The following is a 23,428-nucleotide window of genomic DNA, read 5'->3' on the forward strand; positions in this document are numbered from 1 at the left end:
TTTAATGAGAATTTTCAATTTTGTCTCAAGAAAGAAACATTTATTGGGCATACATACCATATGCTGTAATGAGTGTTTTACGTTCCTTATTTTAGTTAATTCTCAAAACAGCTTTATGAAGTAGTACTATTGTTAACATAATTTTACGAAAGAAAAAACTGTGGCCAAAGGGAGTTAACTAATTTGCTCACTTACCCAGATAATAGGTGATCTGCCTACATCTAGCTCTAAAGTACCAGTACTCTAAATATAAACAAAGGTACTGAGGAGTAGAAATGCATAACATTTTGGGAGAGCATTGAAAATTTTACTGGTATATTAGGGTTATGGGTGGAATGGCTGGCGTTTATCTTAGAAACAAAGGCTTGAGTTCAGGTTGTAAAAGGCTTCACGTTGTTCTAGCAGCACTGTTTTTAGGAATCCTTCTTGCATTCTCCTTTTAGACTTAGTGCTGCTTCTCCTCTCTGTTTTCGTCTCTACCATTAGATAGTTTCTTAAGAGGACAGGGAAAGTCTTATTTGACTTTATGTCTCCAAAGCCTGACAGATCCTACAATTAGGAATTCACAACAAATGGCACAAAAGAAAAATTGGAATTTTATCGTGTATTCAGAGGAATGTCACAATAAAATGTGTGGCTTAGAAATATAACTTTATGAAACCGAGAGTGAATTGGCAAGTATAGAAATAGGCATTCCAGTGACTTGAGACTGTTTGAGATGTGATTGGTGTTTAATAAGTATTTGAATGAACAACAGAATGAATGAGAGTTTGGGCTTTATCTTGCATGCAGGGGAGAGGTGCAATCAGAAACATGTCAGTGTGGGGGCACCTGGGTGGCGCAGTCGTTAAGCGTCTGCCTTCGGCTCAGGGCATGATCCCAGCGTTCTGGGATCGAGCCCCACGTCAGGCTCTTCCGCTGGGAGCCTGCTTCTTCCTCTCCCACTCCCCCTGCTTGTGTTCCCTCTCTCGCTGGCTGTCTCTGTCAAATAAATAAATAAAATCTTAAAAAAAAAAAATACCAAACATGTCAGTGTGAATGTGAATTAGCATAAAGAGACAGGGAGATCTGTCTCGGCTTCCTTAACAAATGTGCACTGAGTGGCTAATAAATAGTTAACATTTATTGACCACCTCCTTTGTGTCCGCAGTTGTGCCTCATGCTGTACAGATACTCTTTTAAATTCTCCCAATAATATCAAAGAAGCACCATGGCCATTTTATAGATGAGGAAACTGAAGCCAGGTAAATAATAAAAGGATGTTGTGAAAATCCAGGTGAGAGATGATATAGTGCAGACTAGGATAGTCACGGAACGCATAACAAACTAGTTTAATGCCTACAAGCGTCTCTTTGAAGCTGAAGATGTGCTCCATGTTTATTCCATGGGTACTGTATTGAGGCTGTTGGAACCAATCAGTCTTCCTGTCTTTTCAATCAGTGCCTTTAATTTTTTCCCCATTGTCTGCTCACTTTTATAAAATAATCTTCTTGTAGTGTTTGTGATATCATTATTATTGTAAAGCTCCCTGCGTATGGTCACCTCGGAGAAGGCTTTGAAGCATACCCACACACCCTATTCTCACAACAGAAGCTGGTTCATCACAGTCATCCTCTAAAATCCAGAGCATCTGCCTCTCTGATCATTATGATTTTGTGCCTGTTGTTTTAAAAACTTATTGTGGGAACATTTTAAACCTATTCAAAAATAGAGACTAGCATCAGCACAACGATCCCTTCTATGTACCTGATCACCCAGCCTCAGAAGTCATCAACAAATGCTCAGACTTGTTTTGGCTGTGTCCCCCATTCTTCACACCCTCCAAATCCTAGAGTATTTTCAAGTAAATCCAAGAGATTATTTCATTAATCTGTGTCTTTAAGAGAAAAGAAGACTTTTTCAAAAATACAGCCATAATAGCATTATCATAAAATCAAATTTCTTAATATGCAATTTGATTACCCTAATTGTCTCATAATGATCTTTCTGCAGTTGGTTTATCTGAGTCCAGATCTAGTCAAGGGCTTCAGTCTTTGGTTCATAAGTCTTTTAATTTGTTACCTCCTCTTTTTTTTGTTTCTTGCTATTTTTTTATGACAGAAACTGGGTCATGTGCCCAGTAAAACAAACTCACATTTTAATTGTATTTTCATGATGTCGTTTAATGTGTTCATCTCTATATATTTCCTGAAAGCTATTAGTGAGATCTAGACTCTTGATCAGATTAGGAGCTGTTGTTTGGCAAGAACAGTTCATGGGTGGGACTGTGTACATCCTGTTACATCACATCAGGAGGTGAATGTCTGGTTGTCTTTCTGTGACTGTAGGTTTGTTTAAGGTGTTCAGATGATGTCAGCATGGTTCCTTCATAATCAATTTTTCCATTAAGCTTTTATGTAATGTTCTTACCATTGATGATCAAAATGCCTGCATCCATTATTTAATTAGTGGTTTCAAAAGGATGATACTATAATTTTGTCATTCCTTTTGTACTCACTAGTGGAATTATTTTACAAAGAATTATCTCTTACTAGCTTTTAGGTTACCTTAAAATATAGCTTATATAGGAAATGCAGGATAAATACTTGATTCTTATCCCTCTATGTATCTGTTTCCAGAGGAGTCAGTTCCCTAACAAAATCTAATGGTCACTAATGTGGCGGGGGGTGTGCGCATGTGCATATGTGTGTAATATTTTGAATTCGTAGACTTTAACATATTTGCTTATTGTGTTTTAGTCCATTGCAGTCATTACTTTTTGTTGTTGCTGAAACTGTCCCTCTTTTGGGCAGTGGGAGCTCCCTTGAGTTGTCTTCAGTATTCTTTTAACATGCCTGCCCGGTAACTTGGGTAACTTTCTCACTTTTTGGTGTGACAAGAGTATTCTAGCTTTATCTTTTATGTCTCTTGCCCCAGACCCAAAGTCCTCCATTTCTCCAGGGTGGGGTTTGTATTTGAAGCTTTATCTAGTGCTGTCTTGGTATATGTATAAATAGCATGCATCTTCCCTATTGGCGTTCTCACAGAAATCTCTCATACCTCATTTTCAGCTGCTCTGCAGAATGGCTCCTTTGCTTTGGGATATTCCTCATCCTCCAGAATTGAAGTTCTGTACATCATATTGTTTCTGGTTTATATTAGGACATCCCAAACATACCACGTAAATTTTATAAGAATCCGCAGATCACTTTCACATGATACAGAAACATAGACAGAAGCTTAATTTTATTCATATAAATAGTCCAGAATGCTTTTAACTTGCATAGAAAAAAGAGCTGGGGGCTGAGGGGGTTAGAAGAGGTGAATAAAGACAGGGTTTGACTTGACATTGAGTTTGAGGAACGTAATACATCTAGTTAGGGTTACTTGGTAGAAGTTAGCCCTCAGGCCTAGAGATGAAGTACAACTGTTCTCTTAGTGTAATGCTGTTTATCAACGTAAAACTAAAACAGCTGAGAGAAGAAGTGTCTTGCCAAAGTCAGGAAAACAAATAGTAGAGCCAGGTATCGTATGAAAGATATTTAGTGGTTTCAAATACAAATGTGAAATTCAGAACCTTATTTTTTCACCCTGTTTTTCCTTATCCCTTTTTGGTGAACCTATTGAAATGAACTGAATGTCTTTTTTTTAGAGTCCCAAGAGTGCCCTGAAAGAGAGGATTTATCTAGAGGAAAACCCAGAGAAAAGCGAAGTGATTCAGGACACTGTGAGTATGAAATCCATGAAATGGTAGTGCTTTCTTTAGCTTTCCTTCTACTTCAGTGACAGATACACCTGAGAAACGTGGATGGGATGGGGGTGCAGGTTGGGAGAGAAAAAGCTTAAACTTATTAATAAAGATTTGATAAATAGAGAGCTACTCCATGATAATTGGTTGGCGTCATTAGGTGGTTTAATGTTATTTTAATTATTGTAGTAAAATACACATCACATAAAATTTACCATTTTAGTAATTTTTAAGTACAGAGTTCATTGTCAGTAAGTTATATTGTCACTCTTGTACAGCCATCACCATATCTGGCTCTAGAACTTTTTCCTCTTCCCCAACTCAAACTCAGTACCCATTCAACCCTGCCTCCCCATTATCCTCAGCACTGAGTGACCACCATTTTACTCTGAATTTGACTACTTTGGGGACCTTACATGAGAAGCATCATATGTGCTTGTCCTTTTGTGACTGACTTGTTTCACTTAGCATTATGTCCTCAGGGTTCACCCATGTCATAGCATGTTTCAGAATTTCCTTCCTTTTCAAGGCTGAATAATAATCCATCGTATGTATAGACCACGTTTTGCTTATCCACTCATCTGTCAGTGAACACTTGGGTTGTCTCCACATTTTGGCCATTGTGAATAATGCCACTATGACCGTGGGCATACAAATATCTGTTTAGGTGCTTTCTTTTAGTTCTTTTGGGTATTTATTCAGAAGTGGAATTGCTGGGTTTTGCATATTCTGAAGTGAATACTTTTTGGCGTTCTGATTTTGTTTTTTAATTAGATTTGTATCAAGTTTTATGGTAAAGGATTTAACAGCATATTGTGACCCATCAGTTATTAGCAACATAAGGACTATTGAAAAATCAGAGACACTGAAACAGCTATAAAATCAAAAGTTATCTGACACCACTCTAAACATATTTCTCTTGTTTTACCATTTTTTAAAAAAATGACTAAAGCCTTGGGGTTCAAAAAACAAATATTAAAAAACGCAGAATCAAGTTTAGAAGATGCAGATATAGAGATCTGTGCCACACCTAAGGAGGGGAGACGACAGCTACAGAGTATTTTGTTTATAACTGGATCCATGGGCATAGCTTCGGCTCTAACTACTATACAGACGACCCCCAAATCAGGATAGCCCCACATCCTGCATGTTCAGCTGCTGTCAGGTTTGAGTCAAACATATTCTTTCCCCGATCTCCCCAAATTTGTATTCCTCTTCATACTGCATGGCCTTAGATTTTAGTATTTATGGTCTTCAACCCTCCCATATTTTTTACATTATATGTTAATGCCCTTACTCTGCCTTTTTCATGCTAAATTCAGCTTTGTGAGTGAGCTGACAAATGGATGAGCTATTGCATGGGAGGGAGATCTGCCAGCCTACAATTTATGTTTGCAATTTTAGTTCTTTGTTTCTATACAAAATGATTTTAATTTTGTGTGATTACTTGAAAATTTCGTTGCATTATGCCAGTGATTTTCAACCAGGAGTGATTTTGTCCCTCAGGGAACGTTTGGCAGTGTATGGAAACATTTTTGATTGTCATGACTGGGAGGCTGCCGCTGGCATGGAGTGGGTGGGTAGAGGCCCAGGATGCTGCCCGACATCGTACAATGCACAGGACAGCCCCCACAACAAAGAATTATCCGGCCCCAAATGTCAGCAGCGCCAGGATTGAAAAACCCTGCATTATGCACTTAGGAAAATGAATTGAAAATGAAAAAACAGCGTTCAGGAACAGCTTTCAATTATGCGATGTTAATAGAAGTCTTTGTATTAACCTCTCTCCTCACTTCGTCTTACCATTTCCACTCTCGTTTTTCCTTTGTCCTGTGGTCTTCATTCACTTTTCCTACTCTAGCCCTTTAGAATTGTAATTATTTACGTAAGCCAACTTTCTGCCTGTGACAAGGTCTATATGAAATGAATGGAGTACACACACACAGTGATTAGAATCAGATATCCAAGAGTGTAGTGAGCAAAAGGTGTTAATTATTTCCAGAGGAAGTGTTTTTTTTTCTCTCTCTCTCCAAGAAACAGTCCATACTGTTGTGGTTTTCTTTGCTAAAGTGATTCATTGCCTTGAAAATTTGAGAACCACTTCTTTGAAAATAAAGCACTTAAAGAAAATAAATAAAACGAAATCAGTTTTAGTGAACCATTTCTTTTTGATGATTTGGCTTCATTCTTTCCCTGATTTGACCAACAGATAATTTTTCTGTTCCTTTTCTCTAAATGTTACCAGGATACTCAGTCACTCATTGGGAGTCCCTCTCCCCGTATAGCACCTCATATTATTGGAGCAGAGGATGATGATTTCGGTACTGAACATGAACAGGTGATGACATTTTTCTCTAAAACACGAATTATTAATTCTTTGACATTTTTGATTTGTTGTGAAAATGAATGCTTTTTGAAGATTGAAATTCTGTTTGTGAAGATTTAAGGTTGTGTCTTAGAACTAAGATTAATTGTTTAATTACTTGGATTGTTTATTTTAACTTTTACCAGTAGAAATGACTTTGCTTTTAAAGGTGATAAGGACTGATTGAATTACACTTAAGTATTTCATTTTGGGAGAGGGGGATGTAATTTTAAATATATATTCTTCTGATTTAAAATTCCAGTTGTTTATTGATGGTGTTTAGGAATATGACTGGCTTGATTCTTGTCCTTGTGTCCCACGGTCTTGCTCATAATCTCATATGCTACTTCTAGGAGCTTTTTAAAATAACTTTTTGGGATTTTCTACATAGATAACCATATTTATTTCCTTGTTTACTTATTTGTTTCCAATCTGTTTATCTTTTGTTTCTTGTTCTTACCTTTATTGCCCTGGTTAAGACTTCCGCTGTGAGATAGAATTGGAGTGGTGCGACAGGATATTCTTGCCTTATTCCTGACCTTGGGGAGAAAGATATTTAGTCTTTCATCATTAAATGAGGTGTTAGCTATAGGTATTTTATAGGTGCTTTTTATTAGGTTATGGAAGTTTACTTCTGTTTCTGGTTGTTCAGAGTTTCCATATGAATGGATGTTGAACTTTGTTGAATGATTGAGATGATCATGTGAATTTTTTTTTAATTTTTAATTTTTTAAAAAAGATTTATTTATTTATTTATTTATTAGAGAGAGAGAGAGGGAGCGCCAGCAAGAGAGGGAACACAGGCAGGGCGAGTGGGAGAGGAAGAAGCAGGCTTCCAGCGGAAGAGCCTGATGTGGGGCTCGATCCCAGGACTCTGGGATCACGCCCTGAGCCAAAGGCAGACGCTTAATGACTGAGCCACCCAGGCGCCCCATGAATTATTTTTTAAAAAATTTTATTTATTTATTTGTCAGAGGGAGAGAGAGAGTGAGAGGGCACAAGCAGGGGGAGTGGCAGGCAGAGAGAGAAGCAGGCTCCCTGCTGAGCAAGGAGCCCAGTGTGGGGCTCAATCCCAGAACCCTGGGATCATGACCTGAGCTGAAAGCTGAGCCACCCGGGCACCCCATGTGAGTTTTTTTTTTTTTAAACATATTCTCTTAACATGGTAAATTACATTGATTGATATTAGCATGTTGAACCAGCTTTGCATTCCTGGGATAAACCACAGTTAGTCATAATGTATCTTCCTTTGTATATATTGTCAGATTCAATTTGCTATTATTTTGCTGATGATTTTTACATCAGTTTTTATGGGGGACTATTTGTTTGTCATTTTCTTTTTTTATAGTATCTTTGGTTTTGATATTTGGGTAATGCTGGCTCTTTTCTTAAAGATTGTATTTACTTATTTATTTAGAAAGAGAGAGGGAGAGAGAGTTGGGGGGAGGGGCACAGGAAGAGGGAGAGAGAGCATCCCAAGCAGACTGCCCCCTGAGCCCAGGGCCCAACGCGGGGCTCGATCCCACAACCATGATATCATGACTTGAGCTGAAGTCAAGAGTCAGACACTTAACCAACTGAACCACCCGGGCGCCCCTATAGCTGGCCTCTTAAAATGACTTGAGAAGTGTTCCCTCCTCTTGTATTTTCTGAAGGAGATCATGAAGAATTGGTATTATTTGTTTAGATTAACTTTCTTCTCTATTTAGAGATGTGAGAAATTAAGTGGAAATTGTGATTCGAGGTTACTTTAGGTTTAACTAGTTTTCTGTGTTCAGTGTAGTTAGGGAGCATACAGTTCTTCTCAGAGTCGTCTTGCTTAAAATTATACATCTCCATTTTCATACCACCATTTCTGCGTTAGCTCAAAAGAAGACATATATTTCATTAACAGGCAGAAAACCTCCCATTTCATTTTTAGAAGTGTTGTTAATGCTGTTTTTTGCATCCTGATATGTAGACATCTGAGCTCCTCGATCATCATCTTCTTCTAAACTTGCATTCTCCTAAGATAGTCTTTCTTCCAACCTGTTTCCAAGAGGTTATTAATTTTCAGGGGAAGAGATTCCATAAGCCCATGTGCTAATACATTCCAGTGAAATTTTTAAAATCTTGAATTTTTTTAGGGTAGGTCAAAGTAAAATTTGGATAGTTGTGTTTAACTGAGTTTACCTTACATTTTGCACCAGTGTGGTGGAATTCTTGATGTATTGGTACTTCCTCTTCTAGATCAATGGGCAGTGCAGCTGTTTCCAGAGCATCGAGCTGCTGAAATCTCGCCCTGCTCACCTGGCTGTTTTCTTACACCACGTGGTCTCACAGTTTGACCCCGCGACGCTGGTAACGTGTTTGACCATTTAGCCAGTTCAGAGTTCTTACACTGATTCTTATACCATAAAACCTCTCACTTCTGCAAGATGCGTTTCTAAATATATCAGGGTAGATGTAAGATAGTTAAAATGCAATGTATTTTTTTAAAACTTGGTTGCATGGTAATGATGACATTGCTTGTAGTGGCCTACTTGTTGGAAACTTTCCTACTTGCTGAAGATCTAGCAGATGACATTTTTCATGATTTCTCCCTTTTTCTCTCTTTCCCATTTCTTCCTCTACTACAGCTCTGTTATCTCTATTCAGACCTGTACAAGCAGACCAATTCCAAGGAGACTCGTCGTGTCTTCCTTGAGTTTCATCAGTTCTTCCTGGATCGATCTGCAGTAAGTTACCAATTAATATTATATAATCTTTGCTGTAGTATGTTGAGTTATTGGACTCCTACTTCCAGTCTTCCTTCCCCTGGTTTTGGATTTTATTTTTTTGGACTTTCTGATGTCTGTACTGTATCTCAGTTACTGATTACTCTTGACTGTTACTTTTATCATTTCTAAATGAGTTGTAGGCTATGAATTCTCACAGTAGGTGTTAGGGGGTACATATGTATATTGGGGTTAATACGGTGCATAATTAAGAGAGTGCAAAAGAGAACACAAATGATATGCATACATATGTATTAGGAGCCAAAGGATAATACTTGCATAATGAACTCCGGTTGGCCTCTTTGAAGTTCGGAGGCACAAGTTTAACTAAAAAGTGGTAGAAAGATCTTACATAAATGATAATAGTGTTTTATTTTACTAGTAGAAATCTTTATAAGGTCTTTAAACTAATGAGTTTTATTATTCTTAGCTGTGCCGTAGGGTAAGTAACAACCCTTAATGCTTCCTGGGTAATTGTGCTACTGCTCCCTGGGCCTTCCACAGGTTCACCTCTCTCTCTGATAACTGTTGCCCACCTTCCCTCTCCCGAAACCTCATCGCTTCCTCTCCTGTCCTTTCTCAGCGGAGAACCTTGCAGTTTCTGTGAGAAGTTTGAAGTACCTGCAGGAGAACTTCTGCCACAGATATCCCCTACCTTCATCATCCTATATGCTCTGGCCTTTCTCTGAGGCCATGCAGAGCTTGCCTTCTTTTCTCCAAGCCCTACTCTTCCCCTGTTCACCTGGGCTGTATTTCCTCCCACCTGCTCAACAATGGGATCCGAGCAGTTGTCGTCCTCTGTGGCCCTGTCAGTTTTCTATTTTCTACTGAATCGTTCACATTAGCATGCAAACGTTATGAGTTTGCCTAAAGCAGACATACACAGAAACATTTTGGCTCCACCTCTCCCTCCAGCTCTTGCCCCATTTTCGTTGTTTTTCTTTACAAAGTTGCCTACACACCTCCACATGGTGGAATACACTTGCCTTCTCAGGGAGCCCATCCCTGACCAGCCTATGTGAAATTTTATCCCTCTCCCTTGCTGTCATCTTTCCTGTGTTATCGTTGTCCCTAGAACTTTTATTTATTTTGTCTCTGTCCCTGCTCTTCTGCCCTGAATGGAAAGCTCCCGTGAGGGCAGATACTTTTGTTCTTTGCTGTTTCTCCAACACTGAATAGATCCTGGCACAGACTGATCACTCAGATATTTATTGAGTGAATTCATTAGGGTTCTGATTATACTGCCATTGTTTAAAATATTACACATCATACTTGTTAAGATAATTTACTTCCATGAAAAATGACAATATATTGAAATATATTTGAATTTTATATTCCTTTTTAAAAATTGAAGTTGACATTCAGTATTATATTAATTTCAGGTGTACAACATAGTAATTCCACAATTGCGTACATTACATAATGCTCACCACGGAAAGTGTAGTTACCACCTAGTCACTATACAAAGTTATTACAGTATTATTGACTGTATTTCCTGTTTATACTTCTCATCCCCATAACTTACTTATTATTTTCCCTATAAGCTTTTAATTCCAGTTCATTTATATACAGTACTATATTAGTTTCAAGTGTACAGTATAGTGATTCAACAGTTCCATACATCACCCAGTGTTCATCACAAGTGCCCTCCTTCATCCCCATCACCTATTTAACACAGTCCCCACCCCACTCCTCTGGTAACCCTCAGTTCTCTCTAATTAAGAGTCTGTTTCTTGGTTTGTCTCTCTCTCTTTTTTCCGTTTGCTCATTTGTTTTATGAATGAAATCATTTGGTATTTGTCTTTCTTGGACTGACTTATTTCACTTAGCATAATACTCTCTAACTCCATCCATGTCATTGCAAATGGCAAGATTTCATTCTTTTTTATGGCTGAATAATTTCCATTGTCTATATATGCACTATCTTCTTTATCCATTCATCAGTCAGTGGACACTTGGGCTGCTTCCATATCTTGGCTATTGTACATAATGCTGCTATAAAAATAGGGGTGTGTGTATCCCTTTGAATTAGTGTTTTTATATTCTTTGGGTAAATACCCAGTAGTGTGACTGCTGGATCATAGGGGAGCTCTATTTTTAACTTTTTAAAAAACCTCCATACTGTTTTCCAGAGTGGTTGCACCAGTTTGCATTCCCACCAACAGTGCACGAGCGTTCCTTTTTCTTCACATCCTTGTCAACACCTTTTGTTTCTTGTGTTGTTGATTTTAGCCATTCTGACAGGTGTCAGGTGATATCTCATTGTGGTTTTGATTTATATTTCCTTGATGGTAAGTGATGATGAGCATTGTTTCATGTGTCTGTTGGCCACCTGTATGTCTTCTTTGGAGAAATGTCTGTTCATGTCTTCTGCCCATTTTCAAATTAGAGTATTTGGTTTTTGGATGTTGAGTTTGTATATTTTGGATACTAATTCTTTATTGGATATATCCTTTGCAGATATCTTCTCCCGTTCCGTAGGTTGCCTTTTAGCTTTGTCATTTCCTTCGCTGTGCAGAAACTTTTTATTTTGATGTAGTCCCAGTAGTTTATTTTTGCTTTTGTTTTCCTTGCCTCCAGAAGCATATCTAGAAGAAGGTTGCTACAGCCAGGGTCAAAGAGGTTACTGCCTGTGTTCTCTTACAGTATTTTTATGGCTTCAGGTCTCACATTTAGATTTTTAAAATGGTTTGAATTTATTTTTGTGTATGTTGTAAAAAAGTGGTCCAGTTTCATTTTTTTGCATGCTGCTGCCCAGTTTTCTCAGTACCATTTATTGACGACACTGTCCTTTTCCCACTGGATATTCTTTCCTGCTTTGTCAAAGATCGGTTGACCATATAGTTGTGGATTTGTTTTTGTCTTTTTTTGTGTCAGAACCATATTGTTTTGATCACTACAACTTTGTTATATAACTTGAAGCCCCGAATGGTGATGCCTGCAGCTTTGCTTTTCTTTTTCTAGATTGCTTTAGCTATTCAGGGTCTTTTGTGGTTCCATACAAATTTTAGAATTGTTTGTTCTAGTTCTGTGAAAAATGCTGCTGGTATTTTGATTGGGATTGCGTTGAACATGTACTTCGCTTTGGGTAATAGAGACATTTTTACAATATTGTTCTTCTAATCTTTGAGCGTGGCATGTCTTCGCATTTCTTTGTGTCATCTTCAGTTTCTTTTATTAGTTTTCAGAGTACAGGTCTTTCACCTTTTAAGTTAGGTTTATTCCTAGGTGTCTTATTATTTGTGGTGCAATTGTAAATGGGATTGTTTTCTTAATTTCTCTTTCTGCTGTTTCATTATTAGCGTATGGAAATGCAGCACATTTCTCTATGCTGATTTTGTATCTTGCGACTTTACTGAATTTGTTGATCAGTTCCAGCAGTTTTTTGGTGGAGTCTTTGGGTTTTCTATATATAGTATCATGTCATCTGCAAATAGTGAAAGTTTCACTTCTTCTTTACCAGTTTGGATGCCCTTATTTCTTTTCATTGTCTGCTTTCTGTGGCTAGGACTGCAGTACTATGTTGAATAGAAGTGGTGAGAGTGGACATTCCTGTCCTGTTCCTGACCTTAGGGGAAAGGCTCTCAGTTTTTCCCCATTGAGTCTGATGTTAGCTGTGGGTTTTTCAAATATGGCCTTTATTATGTTGAGGTATGTTCCTTCAAGACCTACTTTGTGGAGGATTTTTATCACTAATGAATGTTGTACTCTGTGACTTATTTATTTTATAATTGCATGCTTGTACCTCTTAATCCCCACCACTCATTTCACCTGTCTTCCACCCCATTTGCCCTCTGGCAGCCATCAGTCTACTCTGTGTTTATGAGTCCATTTCTGTTCTTTTTGTGTGTTTGTTTGCTCATTGGTTTTCGTTTTTAGATTCCACATATAAGTGAAATCATATGGTATTTGTCTTCTCTGGGTGGACCATTTTCCTTAGTGTAATACCCATTTGGTCCATCCATGTTGTTGTGAATGGCTAAATGGCATTGTTTTTTATGGCCGAGTAATATTCCATTATGTGTATCTACCACATCTTCTTTATCCATTCATCTGTCGATGGACACTTAGGTTGCTTCTGTATCTTGGCTACTGTAAATAATGCTGCAGTAAACATAGGGGCGCATATATCTTTTGGAATTAGTGTTTTCATTTACTTTGGGTAAGTCCCTAGAAGTTAATTTCACATTTCTTAAGAGCTCCAAGCTAAGTCAAATCTTTATTTTGCTGCTTATGATCTGTATTAAATTTATCAACATTAAAGTGTAAGAACGCTGATAGATTTATTTGTTAATTATTCTTTTATATCACAGGTGGCAATTATTTCATATAAATACAGAAATGAGCATGTAAATCTTTTTTTTGCATTTGTGCTATCAGTACTTCTAGGGCAGTTGATTTGAGCTACTGTGTGGCAACTTCAGTTAAAGAGAAAACTTTGACATCTATTTCACATTCTTCAGACATATTAGAGATCTTGTAATTTTCAGCAATGACTTATTTTCAAAGGTAAAGCTTTAGATCTTACAGGAATTATTCAGATTCTGGCCGTAGATGACTTAAGTAGGCATGCAATACAAAGTAAGCACAAAGAGGTTAAGATTATTTCTCTAAATGCAAAATAAGTTTTTTTCCCAAGACATTTCCCAGATTGATGAGAGGGAAAACACAACTATGTGGTAATGAGACCAGAAACTGCAGTTATTATGTGGAAAATCCTAGCTAAGAAGTTATTTATGACTCAGTTACCTCAGTTGGCTCAGCAGTAAAAACTACAGATGGTTATTGGCGATTTAATACTCCAAAGCCTCAACATTGATCCGATACCTCCTCATTGGGGCGTGAATGTAGTGAGGGTTCTTTAACTTTTACAAGTAAATTACTGGCAATATGTGGGCAATAGTCTCAAATACAGGAAAAAAACGTCATGGTTATGTATGACTAAGTTTTTCATTCAGTATACACACAGTTTAGGTTTTAGCTGTATTGAGTCAGATGTTGTATAACTGAATATATTAACCAGTGACTACAGATATTTCCCGTATAGCATGATCCTTGGGGCAAGGGCTTATTTTCAAGTTTAAATAGTGGGACCTTCTGGAGCTGTGACAGTTGGATGGGATAAGTGAGCTTACACCTGCATGTGATTGTAAAAACAGCTATCCAAGTCGCATCTCTTCGCTTTATACAAGTACTATGTATACTCTCGGAAAGTCCTCCTTGGGGTTTGACTTTTTGTTTGCATTTTTGTTTTAGCACCTGAAAGTTTCTGTGCCTGATGAAATATCAGTAGATCTAGGTAAGTGTGGAGCATCGGTATCCTGGAGAATTATGTCTGTGTAGTCGTAGCTCAGCTCATCTCTAAAGGTTTTATCTGTCATGAGGTGACCAGTAGAGCATCTGAATCACAACAGAGAGAGAGTCTGTAATACATTTAAAGGATAGTATATGAAATCTGTATTGTGAGGTAAAATACATAAAATGCATTGAAGACCTTCTGTTTGTCCTACTCCAAGTTCTCACCAAATAGCATTGATATGTTGCCCATTGTAACACACAGAATATACCTTTAAATCATACAGCTCCTTGCCGTTTCTTTATGCAGAAAAAAGAAGACCTGAGCTTATACCCGAGGATCTGCACCGCCACTATATCCAAACTATGCAGGAAAGAGTCCACCCAGAAGTTCAGAGGCACTTGGAAGATTTTCGGTAAGCTTGGTGGGTGATAGAAGCTGATATGGTCATTCTGAATGAACCTTCTTTTGAGGTAGGAAAAAGTTACACGTGAAGTCCTTGGCCTAGCATGTAGTCTTTATCACTGTGATTAAAACATAAATGAACACCTGGAGTCAAAGAGTTGGAGTGGTACTGAGTCCATAGTCCCCATTCCACACGCTTTCAGGATTTGAGCTCCCTGCTCTTCTAGGCTAAGCGTGCTCCCTCAGGGTGCATGTTCTGTTGAGTGATCGCCTCCAGAATTCTTTTTCTCTGGTGTCCCAGGTGACAGGGGCCCCAAAATAGAAAACTGACATTTTGCCTGTTGCTAGAAACTCATAGCTACGGAAACTCTGAGGAAGCATCTCCAGAGGGAGATCGTTCTTCTCTGGGCTACCTCAGGAAGTTTGTCTTGTTTCCTTTAGGCAGAAGCGTAGCATGGGGCTGACCTTGGCTGAAAGCGAACTGACTAAACTTGACGCAGAGCGAGACAAGGACCGGGTCACTTTGGAGAAGGAACGGGCATGTGCAGAACAGATCGTTGCCAAAATTGAAGAAGTGTTGTAAGTAACAGAAGTATCTGTGGCCATGCCCTCTCTCCTGAGATGCTCATTATGCTGAAAGCACACTTGGAGCAAATGTAGAAGGGGTGTCAGGTTGTGTATGTGGAGCTATGTATTGGGGTTTTCATGTTGTAATTTTTAATTTTTGCTGATGTTTAGAAAAGTTCTTATGTTTCTTTTTCTGGGTATTGATAAAATGAGTAACTATAAAATTTCCAACTGATCAAAAACGGTTGAGCACTTGCAGTGGTATCCGTTCATAGGCTTTGAAACTATTTCAGCCCAGAAAACACTGACAGTTGATGACATGAGTGAGAAAAGCGTGTGGTCCCTGGAGGGGTTTGAGTTCTTCTGGTGTTTTATGCCAGGTGACAGAGACTGAGGGTGGCCCAAAGCATTCGGTACTGTTCTGTTGTTTCGGGTATCTGAGTTAATAGCAACTCTTTCATTAAACATCAGTATTTAATTTTGAAATATTTTTATTTTTAGGATGACTGCTCAGGCTGTAGAAGAAGATAAGAGGTAATATAACTGGTTTTTCCCCCTAGAATATTATGGGGAAAAAACCCTCTCTTTTCTCCTGTCAATCTGAAATTAGGATTCCTTTCTTTTAACTTCAGAATTCAGACTGTCTCCCTCTGGTGGCCTCAATTTTCTTCGACTAATATTCTAGTGTCTTGAGTAGAATCCTCTTCTGTTTGCAATGAATAGATGCTTCCTTAGTTTTTACTTGATGAGTGAATTCTAAGGATTGCAACGTGGGGGTTTTTGAAGCTATTCGATATCTTTATTCTTTCCACCTTCCCTTCTCAGAATTCTTATTTGACTTCATCCTTTTCCTCCAGTTCAACAATGCAGTATGTTATCCTTATGTACATGAAGCATTTGGGGGTAAAAGTGAAAGAACCTCGAAATTTGGAGCACAAGCGGGGTCGGATTGGATTCCTTCCAAAAATCAAGGTAAGGCTGGATAATAGTGTGTTCGGTCTCTGTGCTGCTTTCCACGGGCTGCAGTGCTTTCCTTTCTAGTCCTTACTGTTTCAGTGGGCTAGCGCTGGGCATGCTGACAGGTGTGCGATATGGCCCCTGTTCTCAAGGAACTCAGAAGTCTAGCGGGAAATCCAGGCATGTAAAGTAATGGTGAGACTGTGAGGAGTGCACTTTATACAGAATGCCATCCCAATCCTGTCACGGCCTTTGTCTTTCCTTGTATGGCACCTGTCACAGTTTGTCCTTATGGATGTTTCTGTTTACTTTCTGTGAGGCTGTGGAGCTGTGTGAGGGCGAGGGCCTCCATCATATCCCCAGCTTTTAGCACAGTGCCCTCCCACATTAAGAGCTTATTAAGTACTCATTCAGTGGATGAATAAATTGCTTGGAATGGGCTCCCAGTAGATGTGTTATAAAACTGCCTCTTGGTTTTCCAAGATTGGCAGCTCTAAAGGGGTTGGAAAGACATCTTGAGTTTGATGTGTGCGCGGTACTGTGTGCCGGCCTCTACCAAGCGCCTCGTGTGAGTGTCCTTCACTCCCATTTAACCAGTTCTTCCAGCTGCCCATTAGAATTGCATTTCTGTATTTGAAAGCCACAGAAGAAATGTGCTGTTATGTATCTCTTACCTCTCTGATTGCATCTCGACTCTAGCAGAGTATGAAGAAAGATCGAGAAGGCGAAGAAAAAGGGAAGCGCAGAGGATTCCCCAGCATCCTGGGACCCCCAAGGAGACCAAGCCGTCATGACAATAGTGCAAGTATGTTAAGTTGGAAAAGCGGCATTCTCACCAACCCCTGCCATCTTCCCTTTAGAGGCTTAGTTAGCTAGAATGAATTGCTGGAGAAAGGTGTTCTTGAAATGATTCCACAGAGCTTCCAATGTGCCTTGTTTGCGTTCAAGGTTATTTCTGGACTAACTACCCCCATGTGGCTCTATCATTATCTTAAACATCTTCTTTAATGGCAGTATCCTAGCAGTTGTCCATAACATAATTTACTTACCTATTCTGATTTTGTTTGCATTCAACTTCTATTTGTTAAATTAAAAAAAAAACAAACATGCATGGAGTTCTCCACCATTCTTTGTTTCATCTTTTCTATACACTTATTACTTGCTCTCCATACTTCTGCGATTTCTCCCCCTCTCTATTGTGCTTTATTTCCTGACCTCCCTCCACTCTCAGGCCTAATGGAGAGAGATGAGCCCACTGCTCTGGGGGAGAAATAGGGAGGGCGGAACCTCAGGGAGGGAAATCGGGTCACGTAGTGGTCTTTGGGCAGCACCATGTTTGAAAATATTGGCCTGGTTGGAGTGGGGGCAGTGTCATGGTACAGTGACATGGACGTTCTGCACCATGAGGAATTCTCAGTCAGACACTGGTAGTGCCCCTTGTTGAGAAGCACTGAGAAGATGAGGGAAATTCTTAGAGAAGAGGTTGAGGAGGATGGAGTATCTCACAGATCCTGACCGTGAGTTCCAAGGGATGTAGAAGAAGAATTTAGGAATGAGGGGAGGAGGAATTTTAGGATTAGGGATGTCCAGAGCTGCATGAGGGGGTGCGGTGCTATGAGTGATGATGACGTGAGTGTGTTTCACTTTTTGGTTCCTGATGTGAGCAGGCGTAGTGAGCAGGCTGTGAGCAGTCTCCATGGTCTCTGAGGCATGTTGGGGTGATGAAGCTGCAAGTGTTGGGGAGGGGGGCAGGGAACTTGCCAGGAGCTCGCAGAGCTAACAGCCTTCATCTTCACTCTCACAAGTGAGTGCAGGTCTGTGTGCCTCTGTCTTTCAGCATTCCCGCCCCCACCATTGCTCGCATCTCCTTTTCTCCCTCCTGTCTCTCCCCCTCATCTTCTACCTTCTCCTCCCTTCTCTCCAGCCCTCCTCCACCTTTCCCTGCCTGCCTCTCTTTCTTCCTTCCTCTTCCTTTTCTTTACTTTCTTTTCTTTTGTTTTTTCTTCCTTCCTTCCTTTTGTGCTCTTTCTCTCTCCTTTCTTCTGCCATTTCTTCCTATCTGTCTGTCTGTTCCTTACTCTGCAATAATCCGTATTTTCCTAGGGCCCACCATGTTCCAGACATTTTGTTAGATCCTTTACATCATTTTTTTTTTTTTTTAGCTTTTTTGCAGCATAGATTGTTAACCACTGCTTTCTGTTCAGTTGGCAGGGCCATGGAGCTACAGAAACAGCGGCACCCAAAGCACTTATCCACACCCTCTTCCGTGAGTCCTGAGCCTCAGGACCCTGCTAAGTTGCGCCAGAGTGGGTTAGCAGGTGAAGGAACGGACGTCGGATACCTGCCAGCCAATTCCATGTCCTCTGTGGCTTCAGGGGCCACTCTTTCCCAGGAAGGAGGGAAAGAGAATGATACAGGTGAGCTAATGCTATAGTGTGACCATAACAAAGTGTCAGGATTTTACAGCAATCACACTGAGAAACAGAGTGGCATATTATTTCAATCAAGAATCCCAATTTAATTTATTTTTAACATTTTAATGTTCCATAACCAGTGGTAAATCCAGGCTGAATGATAATTTTGAGCTTTCATCAGTTCAGAACTATTGACTGAGGGGCGCCTGGGTGGCGCAGTTGTTAAGCGTCTGCCTTCGGCTCAGGGCGTGAGCCCAGCATTCTGGGATTGAGCCCCACATCAGGCTTCTCCACTGGGAGCCTGCTTCTTCCTCTCCCACTCCCCCTGCTTGTGTTCCCTCTCTCGCTGGCTGTCAAATAAATAAAATCTTTAAAAATCTTTAAAAAAAAAGAAATATTGACTGAGGTCTTTGTCAGGCATTAGCTTTGTATCAGTTGTTAGCACACAATAATTATACAGAGATTCCTACCCTGTGCTGTGTAGTCTCATGGGGAGATAATCACTTGAATAAAAACTGAAATTGTGCCAGATCCAGTAATGCAAGGGTAAAAGGAGTGTTGGGGGGACTTAGTAGTTAGAGGCCGATGTGGGGGGAGCCTGAAGAAGACTTTCTAAAAACTCTGAGTTACTAGAGGTTTTTTTTTTTTTAATACTAAAGAAAGCTCGTTGAGAGGAAGAGGTTGAAGATGCAGGTGATAGACTGTATATAACTAATAGGACAAAGTTTTGAGGAGAGCATAGATGAGAGGCAAAGTGTGTATGAAGGGCAAGGTTATTAGCAGAGAGAGAAGGGCAAGGGGACTTGAAGGGTAGAGATAGAGGTGAAGTAATTATAGGTCATTGGGAAAAGAGCTTATTACCATATTTCTTCATACTTGTTTTAATGGATTTCTTAAGTGAACTGGGAGAATCAGTGATTTTATTTGGAGACGGGAATGCCTATCTATATTAGTGACTTTGGAAGTAGTCCAGTTTTTCGTATGACAAAGTCAAGGATAAAGCTGTGGGAGTAGTCACTGAAGTGGCCCAGGGGAAGTTACTAGAGATGAAGAAAGTAAGGGACCAAAAAGCCAGGAGTTGGAATACCTTAACATCCCCAGGTTTTGAGGTCACCTTATGTGATACTAGCAGGGAGGGGAAAACTGTGAGCCAGCAGCCGAAGGTTCAGTATTGCCAGATGATTGTCATGAGGAGGGGGAGAGCATGTGATAATACCTAGGAGTGAGAGCCTCAGTGCAGCAAGGGATTTTTATAAGAAGGCAAGATAATGGTCTAAAAGTAGTATTGAGGAACAAGGGTATCTATCTCATCTCTACCCTGAAGTACACAGTGTATGTTGGAAACATCCGTCTCTATTTGAGAGGGCTGTAGCAGAATGGGGCGGAGGAGAGGGGAGCGTGGATTTAAGACAAAGAAGAAGAGGTGACATTTATAGAAAAATCTGGAGGTTTTGTCTTCTGTGAAATTCTGAAGATGTTGGGTTGAGCACACGCATTAATTCATGGCTCCCAGCTCTCACTGAATAAAAACAAGGTAGATAGGTAACCAATAGCAGCTAAATAAAAAACATGAAGAGAAAGGAAGTAGAGGAAGAGAAGATGTTATCAACATGTAAGAGATTTCAACAAATTTGGGGGACATTAAAAGTGGACCAGAGTGGTTGGAAAGGTAAAACAACATAGAGAAAGCTGGAGTCCATAATTTGTTCAAGGAGTCCCAGGTGGAAGCCAGTCTGCCCATCAGAACCCTGGAGAGACTTTGGGCTCCGAGTTGGCATGTCTTATGGAATGCATGAGTAAGAAGTAAAGCCGAAAATAATGAATTAATTGAAGGTCTGTAATCAAAACAATGATGTCAGCAGTTCCTGATCCTTGCATGGTAGAATATAAATCTTCCGTCATTTATGTACCCGAAGAAAATGAGTGTGCTCTCTTTTAGAGAAGTTGAATGAATTGTGTAGGGAGAGATGAGTCCTCTATGATATCAGTTCCCTGGCGTTCTAACATTTGGGGGCCTAAAGCCTGACAGTAAACATGCCAAGGTCTCACCCTGCCCAGAGAGCTCCCAGCGGAAATGGACCTACTTCCATACAGCTGCCACAGAAAGCCACAGCAGCTACCCAGTCTTGCACTCTCAGATATGAATAGTACTCCTCACTCTTGGCAAGATTTGCTTGTTAGAATCAAGACCTAAGATAATGCATAATGCCCAACTAATTTATTAATGGTATGAAAAAGAGAATACAAAATAAACAGAAAAACTGCCCTTAGCAGGAAACAATAACTTAGGTAAAAGACATGAACTTAAAAAAAAAAAAAAAAAAACTCTAAATGAGATAGTATAGTTGGGGAAATTTTAAAAATTATTGTATCTATAAAACAAGAATAATAATGCTATGAAGAAAAGAGCACTCAGAGACTAAAAAATGATTTAATATAACTATTACATACAATACAATAACTACTGTATTCGTTATCAACTGCTTTGTGATAAACTACCTCAAAACTTCGTAACTTCACACAAAAAACACTTATGATGTCGTGTTTTTGGTTTGCGAGCAACATGAGAGCAGCTTAGCTGGGCAATTCTGTCTTATGGTTGCAGTCAAGATGTCAGTCAGTCATCCGAAAGCTTAGCTGGGGCCAGAGACCTGCTTCTGCGCTCATGCAGGTGGCTGGTGGCAGAGGGGCTTAGCTCCTTGCTGGAGGCCTTGGCTCCTCACCATATATAGGGGCTTCTCCATAGAGCTGCTTGAATGTTCCATGACATGGTAGCCATCTTCCCCCAAGTGATCCAAAAGAGAGATCGAGAAAGGCACCCCCATACCTTTAACGACTTAGTCTCTGTAGGTGCACATTTTCACTTCAGCAAGTTAGAAGCCAGCCCCTAAATCTAGCTCACAATCAAGTGGGGAGGAATTAGGCTCCACCCCTGAAGGGAGGGAGGAGTAGCAAAGAATTTGTGCACATATTTTCAAACCACCACAGCTGCCAAGAGTTAAAAAAAAAAAAAAGTCCCTAAAAATAAAGTCAAGGAAATATTTGAGAACATATATCAGAAATGTCAAGAGATAGAAATCAGAGAGACAAGAATTATGTAGCGAGCCACTTTGAGAGGTCTGATACCTGTCTCTCTGATGAAGCATCAGCAGAGGAAAGGGAGGAGAGGCAGTTAGAGAAATGATAGAACCTCTCTCAGAGGGAAGAAGACTTGGCTTCAGACAGAAAGAGTTAACAGGGAACCACCTATGATGAATAATAACAAGAGTAATAACAATAATAAGAACAAGAGCCATACCTAGAATGTCTCTGGAAATTTCCATGCACCAGAGAGAGAGAGCTTTGAAGGGAAGGGAAATGGGAATTAATGGTGCATCACATTTCTCGTTATCACACCAGGGGCTAGCATACAAGGGAGCCAGGTCTTGCAACTTACTGAAAGAAAATTACTGGACTTAGAATTCTATGTCCATCCAAGCTACCCATCGGAAATGAAGGAAGATACAGAGACATTTTCAGATATGCCAGGATTCAGATGTTAATTGAAATGCACCCTTTCCTTGAACATGATTTGAAGATACACAGTCCAGCAAAATGAGAGAAAAATGAAGAGAATGTTATGGGGTCTAGGAAATAGCAGAAACATCCCAGGGAAGTGGTGAAGGGCAGGCAGGTCTCAGACGATAGTTAGGTCACAGGCCAAGGGAGCAGGGGCTCCAGATTAAACTCAAGGACTAAGGGATAAGAAAAAGGGAGATTTTAAGCAGTTGGTAGTATGATGTAGCAAATGAAGAAATCTGAGACTTGATAAAATGATAGTGCTTTGATAGTAATGAAGTCATTTAGAAATGCTGAGAAAATCAAAGTTGTTCAAGAAAGTTAAGTCATGATTTAAATGTGAAACAAAGTATGCCTTCGGAGATTACCCAGGCTCCAGCTGTGGCCACCATACAAGGAAGGAAGGAAGAAAGGAAGGGGGAAAAGAAAGGAGTGAAGGGGGGACAGAGGGAGGTGGAAGAAAGGAAGAAATATAAAACAAAATAAAAAATGGCATAATCTTAAAGTAAGTGGTGGAATCGATGACCTTGGTGGAATGAACATTCTATTTCTATTCCATCATTGGACCAGCAGAAAAGGAAACATAATCCTAACTAACGTATCTCCTAGCCTGGTTAGGAATAATATGTATATGTAATATATTGTATATTGTATTTTATGTATGACAGTATGTAGACTGGCATAATAACATAAGCACTCTGGGTTTTCAGACCTTTAGAATCAACCAGATAGGCAAGGCACAGAATATTTAGTTGTGGCTGCAGATCATGGAAATGTAGAAAGTCCTCCTAATGACACAAGGAAAGATGTAGTTGAAAGAAATGAACGGTAGAAGGAAAGAAATACAATTACAGGGAAGGATAGGGGTACTAAATACCTAATTTGATATGGAAGAGAGTTAAGGTACTAACTCCTTGATGGAACAAGTGTAGCTATAATTCTATCATTTAAATTAGGTAATAAGCAATAACCCAACTAGTAATAATAATATTAAACATTGGGAAGAAATGGGGAAGTGAAGGTGGGAAGTATAAGTGGGCAGAATCCTCAGAGGAGAAAGAAATAGATATTACCTAAAGATAGTAAATCAAGAAATAGAATTATGAGGTTATTATTTCTAATTAGACCCCCATAATAAGTAAAATGTGGTTGAAGAAAATTGGCACAGGGGATAGAAAAAGATGACTGTGAGAGAATGTTTCTCATCGTATGCTCTTCTGAGTTTCCATGTCTTATGTTGATGTTTAAAATTTTTATTTATTTATTTGTTTATTTGAGAGAGAGAGTGTGTGTGTGCACACACAGGGGAAGAAGCGGAGGGGGAGGGAGAGGGAGAGAATCTCAAGCCAACTCCGTGCCCAGTGTGGAACTCCACATTGGGGC

At 39.6% G+C, this 23,428-nt stretch overlaps 1 protein-coding gene across 8 annotated transcripts in view; it reads left to right on the top strand.

The window, feature by feature from the left end:
• The window catches only part of ARHGEF12 (Rho guanine nucleotide exchange factor 12), a 154,052-nt gene that overhangs the window by 102,820 nt on the left and 27,804 nt on the right, over positions 1 to 23,428 (top strand). For 6 of the 8 annotated variants that reach the window (XM_044386578.3, XM_026505552.4, XM_026505549.4 and 3 more), the window contains 11 exons: positions 3,632 to 3,706; positions 5,973 to 6,065; positions 8,322 to 8,432; positions 8,711 to 8,809; positions 14,105 to 14,147; positions 14,454 to 14,559; positions 14,991 to 15,128; positions 15,618 to 15,650; positions 15,974 to 16,088; positions 16,773 to 16,878; positions 18,278 to 18,490. In XM_044386578.3, coding sequence (XP_044242513.1) covers positions 3,632 to 3,706; positions 5,973 to 6,065; positions 8,322 to 8,432; positions 8,711 to 8,809; positions 14,105 to 14,147; positions 14,454 to 14,559; positions 14,991 to 15,128; positions 15,618 to 15,650; positions 15,974 to 16,088; positions 16,773 to 16,878; positions 18,278 to 18,490 — 1,132 coding nt within the window. The remainder of the gene's footprint in view (positions 1 to 3,631; positions 3,707 to 5,972; positions 6,066 to 8,321; positions 8,433 to 8,710; positions 8,810 to 14,104; positions 14,148 to 14,453; positions 14,560 to 14,990; positions 15,129 to 15,617; positions 15,651 to 15,973; positions 16,089 to 16,772; positions 16,879 to 18,277; positions 18,491 to 23,428) is intronic. The other 2 variants (XM_048217041.2, XM_026505550.4) reach the window with 1 other exon arrangement.

Source organism: Ursus arctos, unplaced genomic scaffold (genome assembly GCF_023065955.2).
Source record: "Ursus arctos isolate Adak ecotype North America unplaced genomic scaffold, UrsArc2.0 scaffold_22, whole genome shotgun sequence".
NCBI lineage: Eukaryota > Metazoa > Chordata > Mammalia > Carnivora > Ursidae > Ursus > Ursus arctos.